Below are 17956 nucleotides of genomic sequence, written 5' to 3'. Positions count from 1 at the left end.
GAACACAGCATTTCTGTATATTAATTTTGTATCCAGCAAGCTTACAATTCAGTAATGAATTCACATTTATTCTAATAGTTTTTTGGTGGAGTCTTTAGGGTTTTCTGTATTTAGTATCATGTCATCTGCAAATAGTGTTGTTTTTACTTCTTTCTTACCAATTTGGATGCCTTTTCTTTCTTTTTTGTGTTTGATTGCTGCAGCTAGGACTTCCAGTACTATGTTGAATGAAAGTTGTAAGAGTGGACATTTTTGTCTTGTTCCTGATCTTAGAGGAAAAGCTTTCAGTTTTTCATCACTGAATATGATGTTAGCTGTTGGTTTTTCATATATGGCCTTTATTATATGTTTCTCTAACTTTGTCGGGGAGTTTTTATCATGAATGGATGTATTTTGTCAGATGCTTTTTCTGCCTCTGTTGAGATGATCAGATGGTTTTTGTCCTTGTTCTTGTTAATGCAAGGTATCACATTGATTTGTGAGTGTTGAACCGCTCTTGCATCCCTGGAGTAAATCCCATTTGATCGTGGTGATCATGGTGATTGTGGTGAATGATCCTTTTAATGCATTGTTGAATGTGGTTTGCTAATATTTTTGTTGAGGTAATTTGCATCTGTGTTCATCAGGGATATTGGCCTGTAGTTGTGTTTGTTTTTTCTTTTGTGTGCGTGTGTGTCTTTGTCTTGGTTTGATATCAGGGTAATGCTGGCTTTGTAGAATGAATTTGGAAGTTTTCCCTCCTCTTCTAAATTTCTTGGAATAGTTTGAGAAGGGTCAGTATTAAGTCTTCTTTAAATGTTTGATAGAATTCACCTATGAAGCCATCCGGTCCTGGACTTTTTTATTGTTGGGATTTTTTTGATTACCAGTTCATTTTCATTACTAGTAATTGGTCTGTTCAAAGTTTCTATTTCTTCCTGATTCAATTTTAGAAGATTATATGTTTCTGGAAGTTTATCCATTTCTTCTAGGTTGTCCAATTTGTTGGCATGTAATTATTAGTAGTAGTTTCTTATTCTTTGTATTTCTGTGATGTGGGTTGTTATTTCTCCTTCATTTCTGAAATTATTTATTTGAGTCCTTTTTTTTGTTTTTTGTTTTGGATGAGTCTATCTAAATGCTTATCAGTTTTATCTTTCAAAGAACCAGCTCTTGGTTTCATTGGTGTTTTCTTTCTTTCTTTTTTTTTTTTAGTCTCTAATTCATTTGTTTCTGCTGTAATCTTTATTATTTTCTTCCTTCTACTAACATTAGGCTTTGTTTGTTCATATTTTTTTGTTCCTTTTGGTGTAAGGTTTTGTTTTTTTGTAAGGTTTGATTATTTGCGATATTCTTGTTTCTTGAGGTAGGTCTGTATCAACGTGTACTTCTCTCTTTGAACTGCTTTTCTGTGTCCCAAATATTTGGGACTATTATATTTTCATTTTCATTTGTCTCCATTTATTTTTTGAGTTCCTCTTTGATTTCTTTGTTCACCCATTGGTTGTTTAGTAGCATGTTTTTTTAGCCTCCATGTGTTTGTGTTTTTTTCCAATTTTTTTTCCCTTTAATTGATTTCTAGTTTCTTACTGTGAGATTAGAAAAGATGCTTGATATGACTTCAGTCTTCCTAAATTTATTGAGACTTGTTTTGTAGCCTAATGTGATCTGTCTCAGAAAATGTTCCATGTGCACGTGAAAAGAATGTTTATTCTGCTGTTTGTGGATGGAATGTTCTATATATATCGTTAGGTCCATCTGGTCTAATGTGTTGTTCAAAGCCATTGTTTCCTTGTTGATTTTCTGTTTGGATGATCTCTCTATTCACTGATATAAGTGGGGGTGTTAAAATTCCTTACTATTAATGTACTACTGTCACTATCTCCCTTTATGTCTGTTAATTTTTTTTTTAAAGATTTTATTTATTCATTCATGAGAGACAGAGACAGAGACAGAGGCAGAGGGAGAAGCAGGCTCCCAAGGAGCAGGGAGCCCAATGCGAGACTCGATCCCAGGACCCTGGGATCATGACCCGAGCCGAAGGCAGACGCCTAACCATCTGAGCCACCCAGGCGCCTTATGTCTGTTAATTTTTGCTTTATATATTTAGGTGCTCCTATGTTGGGTGCATAGATGCTTAATAATTAGTCTATTCTCCTTTTGGATTGATCCCTTTATCATCATGTAATGATCTTTGTCTCTTGCTACAGTCTTTGTTTTAAAGTCTATTTTGTCTGATGTATGTATTTCTACTCCAGCTTTTATTTTCATTTCCATTTGCATGGAATATTTTTTTCCATCCCTTCACTTTTAGTCTGTATGTGTCTTTAGGTCTGAAGTGAGTGTCTTATAAGCAGCATATAGATGGGTCTTCTTTTTTTATCCACATCACCCTATGTCTTTTGATTAGAGCATTTAGTCCTTGAATATTTAAAGTAATTACTGATAAGTATGTACTTATTACATATTATTTTGTTCATTGTTTTCTGGTTGTTTTTGTAGTTCTCTGTTCTTCTTTGTTCTCTTCCCTTGTAGTTTGATGGCTTTCTTTAGTGTTATGCTTAGATTCTTTTCTCTTTATTTTTTGTGTATCTAGTATAGGTGTTCGATTTGTGGTTACCATTGGGTTCATATATAACATCCTATGTGTATAGCAGGCTATATTAAGTTGATGGTTGTTCAAGTTCGAATACATTCTGAAAGCATTAAATTTCTACGCCCTCCCTCCACGTTTTACATATATGATGTCATATATTACATCTTTTTAATTTGTTTATCTCTTGACTGATTTTTGTAGATATAATTGATTTTACTACTTTTGTGTTTTAACCTCCATACTGGTTTTATAAGTAATTAATGTACTATATTTACTATATGTTTGTTTTCATTTGTGTAATTAAATACCTTTTATTATTTTCTTCTAGTTATGCCCTTTCTTTCCACTTAATGAAGTCCCTTTAACATTTCTTGTAAGGATGGGTTAGTGGTGATAAACTCCTTTAACTTTTATCTAGGAATCTGTCTCTCCTTCAATTCTGAATGATAACCTTGTCAGGCAGGGTATTTTGGTTGTAGTTTTTTCCTGTCAGTACTTCGAACATAACATGCCACTTTCTTCTGGCTTGCAAAGTTTCTGCTAAAATATCAGCTCATAGTCTTAAAGTATTACCCTTGTATATAAGTATTTTCTCTTGCTGCTTTTATTTATTTTTTTAAGATTTATTTATTTGAGAGAGAGAGAGAGAGCGTGTGAGTTGGGGGGAAGGGCAGAGGGAGAGAATATTCAAGCAGACTCTCCGCTGAGTGCAGAGCCTGACCCAGGACTTGATCTCATGACCCATGAGATTGTGACCTGAGCCAAAACCAAAAGTCAAACACTTAACCGACTGAGCCACCCAGGTATCCTTACTCTTGCTGCTTTTAAAATTCTCTATTATTACTTTTGCCATTTTAATTATGTATCTTGGTGTGGATCTCCTTAGGTTTGTCTTGTTAAGGGTTGTCTATGCTTCCTGGACCTGGATATCTGCTTTCTTTCTCAGATCAGGGAAATTTTCAGCTATTGTTTCTTCAAATAAATTTTCTAGCCCCTTCTCTCTCCTTTTTTTCAGGGATTCCTATCGTACAAATGTTATTACTATTGATGATGTTGCAGAGTTCTCTTAAGCTATTATTTTTTATTTTTCTTTTTTCCTTTTTTTTTTTGCTGTTCAGCTTGGTTGCTTTCCATTACTTTGTCTTCCAGATCACTGATCCATTCTTCTGCATTTTCTAAAAGTCTGCTGTTGATTCCCTCTAGTATATTTTTCATTTCAGTTATTATGTTCTTCAACTCTTTTTTTTAATATTTTGTATCTCTTTGTTGAAGTTTTTACTAAGTTCATGCACTCTTCTCTCAAGGCTGGTGAGTATCTTTATGACCATTACTTTGAACTCTTTATGAGAAATATTGTTGATCTCCATTTTTACTTGGCTCTTTTTCTGTTACTTTGTCTTGTTCTTTCATTTGGGATGTATTCCTCTGCCTTTTTATTTTAACTCTCTCTGTTTCTGTGTATCAGTTAGGTTAGCTGTGTCGCGGTCTTGAAAGTAGTAGCCTTGTGTAGAAGAAGTCCTGTGTTGCCCTGTAGCACAATCCACCCCGGTCACCAGAACCAGCTGCTCCATTGGTGTTCCCTGTGTGAGCTGCATGTTCCTTCCTATTGTGGCTGAGCCATAGTTGCTATGGGCAACTGTCTGCTATAACCCACTTTGCCTGCTGTTGGGACACTGGGCAGAATTTGCTCCCCACACTGTTGAGAGGCCCAGCTGCAACTGGTGGTTGGGGCCAGCACTCAGCCTAGTTGTCCGCAGTTAGCCTCTGCCACCGCTGCAAGCGCATTGAAGGGCAAGGGCTTGCTCCGTGTGCAGCCAGCTAAGAGGACTGGCTGTAGGAACTGGGGGTTGGCTAGTGCATTGTGTTGTCTCCCAACTTCTCAGGGCAGGAGTCACTTTGGAGTGGCACCGGCCTTGGCAGGGGCAGCCTGATTGGTGTGGCAGGGCAAGAGCCACTTTGGAGGGATGTCTGCTGAGGTGGGTTTATTGGGTGGAGCAGGTCTATAGGGGAGCACTGGGGCAGGGAGGACCTGCTGTGGAAGCAATGTAGATGGGAGAATGTTAGAACTGTGTCTGTTATCTAGACCAGGGAGTGGAAGAGAAATGGCACCCACCAACAGTGTAGTTCCTTGAGAAATCTCCTGTGGATCGCTGCCACTCCAGCACATGTTCTAAGATTAGTCAGTAAATCTTCACATATACCCCAAGCACTTTTCAAACTGCTGCTTCTCTGCTATATTTCTGCCAAGTTATTTAGTGTGCTGGTTCTTTAAGGGCAGGGACTCAGTTTCCTTTTACCCTCCAGCTCTCCAGGGGTTAAGCTCTGCTGATTTTTAATGCTCCTGAAGTTAAGCTGGATAATTTTCAAAGCCATACATTATGGGGACCCGTCTTACTAGTGTGGGTCCCCAGGGCTGGGAGTGCCTGCTGTAGGGTCGGATCCCCTCACTCCTTGCTTGTCATGTTTCTCCCACCTTGTAGTTAGTTGATTGGGTTTGGTTCTAGACTGCATCTCTGTCCCCCCCACCTTTTTTGATGTGGCTTCCTATACAACTAGCTGTGGAAGATTTGTTCTGCCAGTCTTCAGATTATTTTCAGAGTTAGTTGTGTAGATGTAGTTGTTGCCTTGGTGTGTCTGTCCATGGGATGAGGTGAGCTCATGATCCTCCTACTCTGCCATCTTTCCAGTCTCTAGTAGAGTGCTGGATTCCAAAGCAGTTGTCACAGAATTTTTTAAATAAGATTTTTACACTGCGTATAGTTTTTTCAGTAAGATATTTATTTCTTCTAAGTCAGTTGTGAATTATTTTTTCAGAATTATTGGAAGTAGCTATTGACAGTATTTTCTTTAAAAAAACTTTTTATTTGAGGGCGCCTGGGTGACTCAGTCGTTGGGCATCTGCCTTCAGCTCAGGCCATGATCCCAGGGTCCTGGGATCGAGCCCTACATCGGGCTCCCTGCTCTATGGGGAGCCTGCTTCTCCCTCTCCCACTCCCCCTGCTTGTATTCCCTCTCTTGCTGTGTCTCTCTCTGTCAAATAAATAAAATCTTTAAAAAAAATAAAATAAAAAATAAACTTTTTATTTGAAGGAACTTTAAATTTACAGAAGAGTTGCAAAACTAGTGCAGAAAGTTCCTGTATACTCTTGTTTTCGTAATATTATCATCTCACAACCCATGGTGTATTTATGAACATTAGTATAAAACTGTTAACTAAACTACAGATTATATTTGCATTTCCCCAGTGTTTTCACTGATGGGTTCCTTCTGTCCCAAGTCCAGTCTAAACCACAGCACTGCATTTAGCTCTCACGTCTCTTTTGGTCTCCTCTACTTGGTGGAGAATTTTTTAGTCTTTCCTTGTGTCTCATGAGTTGACACTTTTTAAAAAAATTAGGGTGATCAGGTATTTTGTAGCATGTCTGTCAACTTTGATTTCTCTGATATTTTGTCATGATTAGACTGCGATTATGGGTTTGGGGGAAGAATTCCACATGGTGATATATACTTCCTTCTCATCATATAATATCAAAGAGTTGAGAATATCAACAGTACTTTTTTTTACTTGTGATAAACTTTAATCACTTGGTTAATGTATTATTTTCTTTTTAATCCCCATCTGGAATAATGTTTTCTTTCATAATACTGCTTATGTGCATCTTTTCTTGATGACTTTTGTGAAAGGTTTGTGTATTTTGTTGCATTTTTTTCAGAGAATCAATTTTGTCTTATTGATCTTCCCTATTGTATATTCCATTCTTACTTTTCTTTCCTTTCCTTCTTCTGGGAGACAAGAGTGTTTTTAGATTGGGCTGAAATGCACATAGAATCTTTGGTGAGGGGGAGTCTTCAAAATCTTTAACCAAAGTATTTTTTTTACTGTAATCTGTGGTATTCATTCAGTTGAGATATGAGTATATAGTATGGAGGTTGAGGAAGGGTTCCTAATGTGGGACAATATTTAGAATTCTGGATATTTAAAAATTGTTTCTATGTGATAATCTCAGTTAAAGGAAATGAAGACATTAATAATTTACTTAGCTTATTGTAGCTTATTTTAATTACTTAGAGCTCCGTTAATTTTTAAAGATATTTAAGAATAACAATAAGAAATATTAGTTGCATAACTGCCCATATATCCTACTGCAAATAATGAAATTTATTTACAAAAATAATGAAATTTATTTTTTTAAATGAGCAATTAGGAGTAAGAAGTAAAATAAAATGAAAATTGATTGAAAGTTAAAAGTTTACCAAATACCAGCATGGAGTAATTTATTCCCCAGGGAATATCTTTACACACTTCTGTGTTTTAGCTGCTAACTATTTTTACTTTGATGCCGAAAGAATTTTGTCTAAATCAAGTTACTAAAAGAGAGTGTTAACAATACCCATTTTATATTGCTGTTGTTAAGATGAAATGAGATGATTTGTATAAAGTATTTACTACAGTGCCTGAGGCATAATAAGATACAAGTGTCAGTAAAATTAACATCCAAGTGAAAACTTTTTATAATAACTCCCTAAAGCAATCCAACTTATGTAGATATTCTTCTTTAAACAGGTTCTTATGTAAAGCTTGTCAAGACAGCTTAACCTTTTACAACTTGCTAATGAATGCAGATAACTTATATCTATTATTCTTCAAATCTGTAATATATATATTTTTAAGATTTTATTTATTTGATAGAGACAGAGACAGAGAAAGGCAGAGAGAGACAGAGGGCAAGATAGCACAAGCAGGGGGAGCAGCAGAGGGAGAGGGAGAAGCAGACTCCAGCTGAGCAGGGAGCCTAATGCAGGGCTCGATCCCAGGAACCTGGGATCATGACCTCTGGGATCTTGACCTGAGCTGAAGGCAGATGCTTAACCAACTGAGCCACCCAGTCACCTCAGATTTGTAATGTATTTATCAGGTTGAAATGCCTTTTGGATCAATTTTTTTCTCACTCTTGGAAGTTAATTCTGTTTTACTTCCCAAATTCTTGACAAAATATTCATAGATATATTCAGAAAAATGATTCTCAGCCTTCATGGTCTTACTCTTTCTTGATTCCTTGACCCCTACCTCCTTTTAAATTTTAAGCAACCCTATCTGAATCATTTGTATAAACAACAGACATGTTGGTAATCAGGGCATTCTGATTTCCTTCACATACTCTGTTTCCTGAGTAAATTACTTCATTGGATTCCTTACCTGTAAAATAGGGAAGGTTGGATCAGCTGACTTCGGAGGCCCCTTTCAACTTGGAATTTCTGTTTTCCGATACCTGGTTTTATATGAGGTCTAATTAGATTTAGACTGTCAAGTAGGATGATGAGAAGCATGATAATAAATATTCTGTGACAAGAGACTGGTAAATTGCTGAGAGCACAAGGAAACATAGTTTGAAAAAAAATGAGTGGAACTGAAGAGAAGATTATACAGTGAAAAGACTTCAGAGTAGACAGTAATAACGAGCAAGCAGTCCTTGACTGATAGAACTGTAGTTTTTTCCTGCTTAGATGGCTCTCAGTGCTAAAATTATTTAATGTAGTTTGAAGGTTATTTTTAGCACAGTGGCCAAGAGTTGCTAAAAGAAAAGAACATGTGTCTTTCTTAATTCTTACATACTTAGTATATTGTTTGCACTTAGATATTCAACATTTATTAAGTACTGGTACTTTAAAACTGTGTTCCAGCAGCTGTCTACATTTCATTTTAGCCCTATGATTCTTAAGCACTGTCCTTTAGCTAAAATGCTTGCTTCTACTGCATAGGTAGTTATCTGATACTAAGGGGATAGCTATTTTGCTACAATTTGGGTTAGATAATCTCTACCTCAGTTAATTTTATAATGATCATAATTTTTTTTAACAAAAGTAATGTACTTTCTCCCTCTTTCAGCTGTGTAGTCTTAAACTCATCAGTAGATGAATTAATTTGGTTGGCACCATTAAAGAAAAGATGACTCCCTAATGTAAGTTTGGTTATGTGAAAGTGTATTAGGTGTATTTTATGCTATACCACCACCCATATCTCTAGGAATTTTTGCATATGATCGTACATAGAACTATCTTACATTTCCTTATTTTAAGAGAAATGTATGTATAGATCATAAAGATTCCCCAACCCCAAGGTACTTTCTTGGAAGATTTCAGAAAATTGAAAAATTTACTTCTTTAAAGGAGTAAAGTAATCTGTCAGGCTAATGGAGGATTTTTCCTTGTGAAATCAGTATCTTCCACTAAGTGAAAATTCTTATGGAGCATGAATGCTGAAATACTTGGTAAACTGTAGTTAGGATTTCATGACTTTTGGAGAAAAGTTGTAATTGGATGCAGTGGGATTTCTGCAGGAAGGACAAGAAGAAGGTCTAAAGAACACAGACAGAAAACAGCAATCTAAAATGATGTAAAGGGAGAAAAGGAGGAGCTCATGGCTTAAAGATCATGCATCGTCTGCTTTTAAGATGTAAACTAGGACTGGTCTCTTTTTGCTTAATCGTGTTCTTATAAAAGATGGCTTCTCTTGAGATATGTAAACACTATAGGAATAATCCCAGTTTCATGCGTTTTGAAAAAAAGTGTTTTATAGAAATACTAGATTTACAAGTGGAATGTAGGTTGTAAATTTTTTTTTGTTAAGAGATTCAATGAAACAATGGTTAAAAATTTTTTTCATGATAACACAAAATCTGTACACACAAAATGTAATTGATAATCCTTAAATAAAGGTATTCCTCTTATATAAGGAAGAAAACACCTGGTGTAACCATAGATTGTATATCTGCATATTTTTCAGTGTTTAGTTCACTTGGAAGGATAAATTTTATTCATATGCTAACTTACCTATCTTTTATATTAATATAGTAGACTTGCCAACTGGACTTTCAGTGCAGTAACAACCTAAAGTTGTTTATAATTTTAATAAATAAAAATTGTAACTTCATGTATCTAAATGTCACAGTGTAAGATTTGAATATTTTCAGTGATATATAAAAAGGCAAGCATAACCAAATAATTGGAAACATAAATATTGTGGTATAAATTTTCTGCAAGAATTTTAGTTTTACTTTAAAATTAAAATTGGAGGGGTGCCTGGGTGGCTCCATCCGTTAAGCTTCCGACTCTAGATTTTGGCTCAGGTCATGATCTCAGGGTCATGGGATCGAGCCTCATGTGGGGCTCCGTGTTCAGTGTGAAGTCTGCTTGAGAGTCTCTCTCCCCCTTTCCCTGCCCTCCCCTGCACATGTTCCCCCTCCTTTTCTCAAATAATAAATAAATCTTTAAAATTAAAACTGGATATATGAAATTATAAAAACAAATGAATAGATATATTTTTAAATGCTGGTAAAAGGAATTGCTTATTGAAAAGCCTGAGTTTTTAATGTTAAAAGGATTCAAAATTGCATTTCTTTTCTCCAGTAATTCTGTAGTTAACTTTCTAATGTTAAGTACTGTTTGAACAAAAGTAAAAATTAAAATGAAATTCTTTCTTCCCCTTTGAATTTGGAACACTGTAACATAGGCTGCTATGGCTGATCTGTGTTTTCTCTGATACATCTGTGTGTTTGTTATTCTATTTCTAAATTGTGTAGATGTTGGAGATTTCATTGAGGAAAAATACAGTCTCAGATAAAGATAAAATCTAACTTAGTAGTCTTTATTCTTTTGTATCTCTCAATTCCTGAGAGATATGTTTTAAAATTTCCCAGCTCATTTTTAGATTTATTAACTTTTTTCCTTGCAATTGTTCTTTTTTGTTTCATACCTCTGTTGGGTTGTCATCTTCATGGTTATTTTTATTGTAATGTATTTTTGTCCATCTTGTACTTTTTCTTTATTGTGGCACATATTAATATTGTTATATCAGTTTTCTTTGTACTTTTGGGGGCTTTGGTGTGTGTGTGTGTTTAACTTTTTTAGTGTAAAATACAAGATACAGAAAACTGTACAATGCAATTGTACAACACAATTGTACAGCCTAATGAATTATTATAAGGTGAATATTCTTGTTACTACCATCCGAGTCAAGTAATAGAACCATGCCAGCCACCCCTGAAACCTTTGAATGTGTCCCATCCCTTCCCTTTCTCCAAAAGTTTACCACTATCCTGACTCTCAAGGTAATTCCTTTCTTCTTTTTCTTATGGTTTTATCACCCACATGTATATTCCGAGACTCTCTAAGAGTTTAGTCTTGTCCATCCAAAAGAACTTTACATGTCTTTTAAGTCTTTTAATCAGCAAGTTGCTTTTGCACTCTTTTCTTCCCCCCTTGTACTTGATGAACCCTGGCCATTTGATCTTTTAGACTTCCCCATTGTCTGGATTTTGCTGATTGCATGAGGCACATTTAAATATGTTCCTTTGTCCTCTGTATTTCCTGCAAATTGGCAGACCAGAGGCTTACTCAGACTCATTGGTTCCCTCCGGCAAGACTATAGATATTCTTCCATAGTGTCTGTTTTTTCACTTTTTTGGATGTAAGCAGCCACTGATATTGAACACCGACATCTTTTTGTTTATTGAAGTTTGTAAAACTGTCACTTTAATTCTGTCATTTTGTTTTCATTTTTACCTGGAATAATCTTATAAAGACATGCTTCCCTCTCCTCTACTATTTGGTTACCCAATGGTAAAAGGTCATGTAGGGAGGATAAAATAACTGCTTGTTTCTTTCCTTTACTCACTTGTCAAGGTAATTAATTGGTTTGCTGTGATCCTCAGAAAGTGACCAATTAGCTTTTTTTTTTCATTATATTGTGATGAACTTATAGACCTAAATACATTTGATTCATTTCTCTTCATTGTTTTATTAAAGTTTAAATTGCCTCTCTTTGGTTAGTTGGTCTTTTTGATATGACCCTAGTCATCCTTGCTATCTTCCTTGCTATCTAGTGTGTCAGGATGTTCCAGACTTATCTTGTACATTTTCTTCCCCAGACCTTGTAATTAGCTACTCAATGAAAAACTTAGTTTTATTTTTTAATTTTTTTTTAAGATTTTATTTATTTATTTATTTGAGAGAGAGAACATGTGAGAGAGAGCACAAGCAGGGGCAGCAGGCAGAGGGAGAAGCGGGCTCCCCACTGAGCAGGGAGCCCGATGTGGGACTCAGTCCGAGGACCCTGGGATCATGACCTGAGCCGAAGGCAGACGCTTAACGACTGAGCCACCCAGGTGCCCCCCCCCCTTTTTTTTAAACTTAGTTTTAAATACACAAGTGACACATAGATGCATTCTTGAAAAACTTGGAATGAACTAGATTCTTCCCTCAGTCTTCCTCTACCCAGAGGTAATCCCTGTTACTATTTGGTTAACTGTCTTTACAAACCGTTTCCTATGAATTTTTATATTTACATACAGAAATAAGTACAATATAGAGATCGTTTTTCATGTGATTTTTTTCTAGCTTTTGACAGTCATAAATGATACTTATACTTTTTTTATTCAATTATATATCTTGATAACTTTTTTGTTAGTACATAGTGCATTCTTTTTAAACTGCTACTTAATATTTGATATGGTGGCGCCTGGGTGGCTCAGTCATTGAGCGTCTGCCTTCGGCTCAGGTCATGATCCCAGGGTCCTGGGATCGAGCCCCACGTTGGGCTCCCTTCTCCGTGGGAGCCTGCTTCTCCCTCTCCCATTCCCCCTGCTTGTGTTCCCTCTTTCGCTGTGTCTCTCTCTGTCAAATAAATAAATAAAAATCTTTAAAAAAAAATATTTGATATGGTTCCACCTCATTTTATTAAATTCTTCTCATGAGTGTATTAGGTTGTTTCCAGTTTTTCCACTAATACAACTCTTGCTTTTTCTGTGCACAAAATGCAGGTGTTTGTTTGGAGTCACAGAGTAGGTGCGTTTAGAGTTTTGCCAGTTTGCCCTCTGAAGTGCTTGTTCTTCCACAAGCAGAGTCTGTTTCTCGACCACTCAGCAATCTTGCTCTTATGAAGTCTTGCCACTCTGAAGGGAAAACATTCCCTTGATTTCCCAGTGCCTTCTGGCGTGGAAGCAGGGGAGAGTAGGAGTGTTCTCCGGTGAGGGCTGCAGCAAGTGGTCTGGCTGCAGAGGTTTCCCTTCTGTCGGGCTCAGCTGCCTCACGCACCGCCTACAGTTCCAGCAGGGACGCGGACACAGCTGCTGCTCGTTGCCTCGCTGCACAGCCTGGCTTGTGTTCCTGGTGACCTCGCTGCTTTTCTCATCCTTTGTGCGCCATCCAGCTTTCAGGCTCGGCCACTTCTCGGCCTGTCTTCCTCCACTCTCTTCCCACCCTCTCCTTGTAACATTCTCTTGTGCGATTGGTGTGTAGTTTTATTTTCCTACATTACTCAGTCTTCTTTCCATCTTTTTTTCAATTTCTGTAAGTCCGAGGGCTATTTCCAACAATGGGGTGTTGAAAAGTATCCTTCCTGTCATTTCTCAGGTTTAGAGTGGGAGCAGGAGACTGCATTTAGTTTGCTGGAACCCTAGTCTCATTTTAAACATAAGGGTAAAGGAAGGTTTCACTAACAGATTAAGTTGTCCCTTGTCATATTTCAGTATCAGGGCTTTTCAGAGTTCCAGCCTAACTTTTGATGACTATCACAAATCTGGCCTGCTATTTGAGTTAAAAGCTCATTTAGTTTTCTTTAAAAGCCTTGATTTTAAAATCACAGTCAGTGATTGTGGTCTCTTGGTCTCTTGCTTTATTCTCCTCTATAATGTATTAAAAATGGTTCCATTTTGCTCCTATCAGGACTTAAAATAATAGGTGTTTATTGTTTACTCAGGTACCAGGGACTGTGTTACAGGCTTTCTTGGATTATGCTTAATCTTTACCACATCCTTGCATCCATGAGGTTTAGGTACTTTTATTATCCCCACTTTACAGATGAGGAAATCTGAGTACTAAGAGGTTAAGAAATGCTTGTCCAAGGTGACAATTAATGCAGCCAGAACTCAAACCCAGGCAGTCGGACTCCAAAATCCTGGCCTTAAGGTCTATGCTTAATATTCCTATTAGTCTCCGTCATCCCAGCTGAGTGGTTTCATTATATTGGCAATTTCATTATGATTGCTCTAGGCATTTTCCACACAGTCCTGTTAGGATCAAATAATAAGCCATATTTCTAAAATTCTTCATATTCTTTTCTCAAGGTTTATCTCTTGGGACCACTGTTCTTAGATGAAACTGAGTTTATTCAGATGACCAGTTTAGTCAGTGCTTTTGTATATTACTAACAGCATCATTCCACAGCTTATTTTCATTATCTGTCAGCCTAATACAAATGCTGTATATTTATAATGTTTTTGTGCAGTTATAAAAATTTGTGGTGATCTTAAAGATTGAATAATTATGCCTCAGAATTTCTGTGTTCAGTTGTTACCTTTTTAGGGAGGACAACTTAGTTACTAAACACTGGGACTATCAGTGTTTCTTCTAGACGGTATGTTGCCTGATTCCAGTTTATCTGGGCCTTTTGGGATCAGAAACAAATGGCAGGAGTGTTGGGAGTATCAGTAGTGGAAGTTTTCCTGGTGCTGAGCAAGGAGAATAGGATTTGGTCATGAAAAGAATTCTGGCTAACCTGATTTTCCAAATATTCAGATGTTTCTCATTCTTGACTGATTTTTATTTGATCCTAGGCAAAGTTAAAAGAAAAAAAAAAACAGTGTGTTTCAAATAGATAAGATCGGTTAGATCATTATTTTACCAGATTTAATTTGTGTTTAGGAAGGAACTAATGGAAGGTGAGTAGAGGAAATGTGCTCACTCTATGTGACCTTAGAGAAACTCATTGTTTTTATTAGTAATATCAAAATGTAGACTTAGTATCTGAGATTCTATGACTGACAGAATTACTGTACCCATATTAATTCATGTACAAAAAACGTTTCCTGGACTATCCAGATAATTGAAACATGAAAAAGGATTAGCAGCATGATACGGAGACAGGGAGGGACAGTGCTAGGAAGTCTATATCCTACTATAAAGAACAAGAAGCTTTTACAATGGAATGATGATAATATACTTCCTGTTGCTCTCTTTGTAAAATAATCATTAATTCAGAGAAAAAAAAAAACATTTTAAAGTGAGGTGAAAGATTGCCAATAGGAAGGTAAATGACTGCATAATGGTTTGATTAGAGCATTAGTACTGGAGTCAGAAATTCCCAACTTGGGGCCAGGCTGGCTTTAGGCAAACTATTTTTTTCGATTTCATTTTCCTCTTTCTGTAATTAGAAAGCCTGATACTCAGGTACATTTCTTATAGTGATTAAAACTTGCATTACACATAGTGCCTTGGCTAAGTAGGAACTTAGCAAATGTCACATGAATAATTGAGATGATTTTAGATTCCTTACAAAAACATATCTCACTAAATTTCTAAAAAGAAAAATACCTTTGTGTTTGAATGGAAAGCAACTCAGTGGCTCTAGCAGATCTCTTAAAGAACAACAGCTATTAGTCCCTTCAGTGAGTGATAATATATAAAGTGTACCTTTGAGGAATGTGTACTCTCAGATCACTATTGGCATCCTTGTAATGGTTCAGACTGAATTCTCAGAACAAATCGTCTAATAATAGAGTTTGTGGTAAGTGAAATTTAGATATTCTTAACCAGCATAATTAAAGTCTTAATGGGCTCATGTCTACTCTAAAATTAAAGAAGTATCATTTTAGTGTCAATGTAATCAAATGTATCAATGTAACAATCAAAGCTTTTATTGAAATGACATCTGATTAGTACATTAACTATCATAACAAATGTTAATTCAGCTGTGATATGAAAAAATTTATTTTTAAGCATCAAGCATGCATTGACCTTTAAAATGCTTTATAATATGATTAGAATAAGCAGCCATATTTTGGCATACTATGGTATTTTTCCACAGATAATTTGTATTCTCAATATTTTTTTGTTATATCTTGTTTTAGTGATCGTGGTGGAGAAGACCCAAACCAGAAAGTAATCCATGGGGTTATTAACTCCTTTGTTCATGTTGAACAGTATAAGAAAAAATTCCCCTTAAAGGTAAAAAGCCTCCTTTAAAAACATAATCAGACCTTTAATTTCTTAAACTACTTGTTCTAATTTTTTAAATATGATTTTATTTTATTTATTTTTAATTTTTAATTTATTATTATTTTTTATTAACTATGATTTTAATTGGTTTTTTTTAGTTTTATCAGGAAATCTTTGAGTCTCCCTTTCTGACTGAAACAGGAGAGTATTACAAACAAGAAGCTTCAAATTTATTACAAGAATCAAACTGCTCACAGTATATGGAAAAGGTAAGAAAGAACATATTATGTTAAATGCATCATCTGTTATATATCAGGCCTGGTTTTATTTAACATTTGTTTTCTTAGTTAATATACTTTTTTGGTGGAAAAAGGGTTTTTTTTGTTTGATCATTACTCTGAGTTATAGTTAATGTACAGTACCTATTGATAGATCATTGTTCTTGCTGTGGCATTCTCCATGAGGAAAAATTCTATCCAGTTTTCATCATGGTTGTTGCTTCTTGATAAATCCTGATTGCTTGATTTGCTTGTCTTTAAAATTAATATTCACATTCTTGGCAAAAGAATAAATTATATTTGTGGTTAGTAGATGTTTGAGGAATAGGATAAGCATAGAAGCTAGGTGTTTGGGTTTTTATCTTTTCCTTCTTTAAAATGGAAGGAAAAATATAATAATTCTAGATACTTGGATAGGTTACTCTTTTGGTCTGTTCAGTTTTTGGAAGACTGAGAAAAAACTCCACAAGAAATTTTAATTAATCCTTAAACCAACACATATTGATTAGTATTTTTAAAATTCCATGTATACTTTTTTTTAGTAAAGGAATAGTCGTGTTACAAAGTCAGTCATTATATAAGATGTATTAAATTTTTAGCCAGGTTTTTTCATTTGCAGTATTGAATTCCAAGCATTTTATTATCCGATGATTTTTGTTAGTTTGTTTCGTGAAGAAGATAATGTGTTGCAAGTGGAATAGCTGTAGAGTGGCCTCCATAGATCACAGGTCATGAAATACCAGTACATTGTTATAAATTCCACAAAGCCCAGGTCTGGAAGTCTGAGTTGTTCAATTCTCTTCCTGCTATTGTCACTGATTAGCTCTAGGACCTCAAGTAAGCCTTCTAGGACATTTTTCTCCATCTATTAAGTACAGGTTACACCAAGTCAGTGGCTCTTAGCTTTAAGCCCTTTATGCTTCTTAAACTCTCGTTAAAGGTTCTAGATCCAATCCTGAAAAGTGCGCACGGATTATCAGTGATACATATACTCCTTGTTATATTTGGCTCTAAAAAGAGGCCCTTGACAAAAATATTGTATGTTCCACTTATATAGAGCCATACACTGTCTAGAATATGGAATATCTACAATAGGTAAATTCATAGAGACAGAAAGTAGATGAGAAGTTATTGGGAGGAGAGAATGAGGAATTATTTTGTAATGGTTACAGAGTTTTTGTTGGGTGTGATGAAAAAGTTTTAGAAATAGACAGTTGCACAGCATTGTGAGTGTAATTAATGCCACTGAATCGCACACTCAAAAATGGTTAAAATGGCATATTTTATGTTACATATATTTTACCACAATTTTGAAAACACTAATAATGTAATATACCCCAAACCATTGAATTATATATTTTTTTTTTAAAGATTTTTTTTTTTTTTTAATTTATTTATTTGAGAGAGAGAGAATGAGAGAGAGCAAGCACATGAGAGGGGGGAGGGTCAGAGGGAGAAGCAGACTCCCTGCCGAGCAGGGAGCCCGATGCGGGACTCGATCCAGGGACTCCAGGATCATGACCTGAGCCGAAGGCAGTCGCTTAACCAACTGAGCCACCCAGGCGCCCTGAATTATATTTTTAAGTGGGTAAATCATATGATAAGTAAATTATATCTCAAACTGTTAAAATGAGGGCCATTGGAAATTATGTTTGGGAAGTAGCATTTATAAGATTAGCTCATTTAATTAACAGACTAATGTAGCCTTCCTGCTTCTCTTTCTCTATTTTACCTGTAGTTTTGGCCTTTTCTCCCCAGCTGTAAGTGGTTTTATAACTCTTTGAAGCCCCTCATTGAGACACTCCACTCTTGTCTACCTTTCTTTTGATGTGCACCCCTCCCCTGCCATTATCATTAATTTTTTTCCTTTTCTCATCCTCCCTCACCTCCTGACTCTAATTCCTGTTGCATTTAGTTAATCCATAAACATTAAAGTTACAGTACGCTATAATGACTAATAGGCATAATCCTTTTAAGGGATAGTTTTCTTTTAAAAGAAAAACTTTTTGACAAAAATGACTTTCTTAGTTGGTTAAATATGCACTGAACATCTTTTAGTCCAGATACCTTCTTGCCTACTTTTGGTTTCTGTGACTTTGCCCTAGACTTC

General features: G+C 35.8%; 1 protein-coding gene across 7 annotated transcripts in view; it reads left to right on the top strand.

The window, feature by feature from the left end:
- Nucleotides 1–17956, top strand: part of CUL2 (cullin 2) — a 109819-nt gene that overhangs the window by 59715 nt on the left and 32148 nt on the right. For all 7 annotated transcript variants that reach the window (XM_036084153.2, XM_036084152.2, XM_036084157.2 and 4 more), the window contains 2 exons: nucleotides 15481–15577; nucleotides 15727–15837. In XM_036084153.2, the coding sequence (XP_035940046.1) occupies nucleotides 15481–15577; nucleotides 15727–15837 (208 nt within the window). The remainder of the gene's footprint in view (nucleotides 1–15480; nucleotides 15578–15726; nucleotides 15838–17956) is intronic.

Source organism: Halichoerus grypus, chromosome 6 (assembly GCF_964656455.1).
Source record: "Halichoerus grypus chromosome 6, mHalGry1.hap1.1, whole genome shotgun sequence".
NCBI lineage: Eukaryota > Metazoa > Chordata > Mammalia > Carnivora > Phocidae > Halichoerus > Halichoerus grypus.
This window is presented reverse-complemented; position numbering and strand designations above follow the sequence as displayed.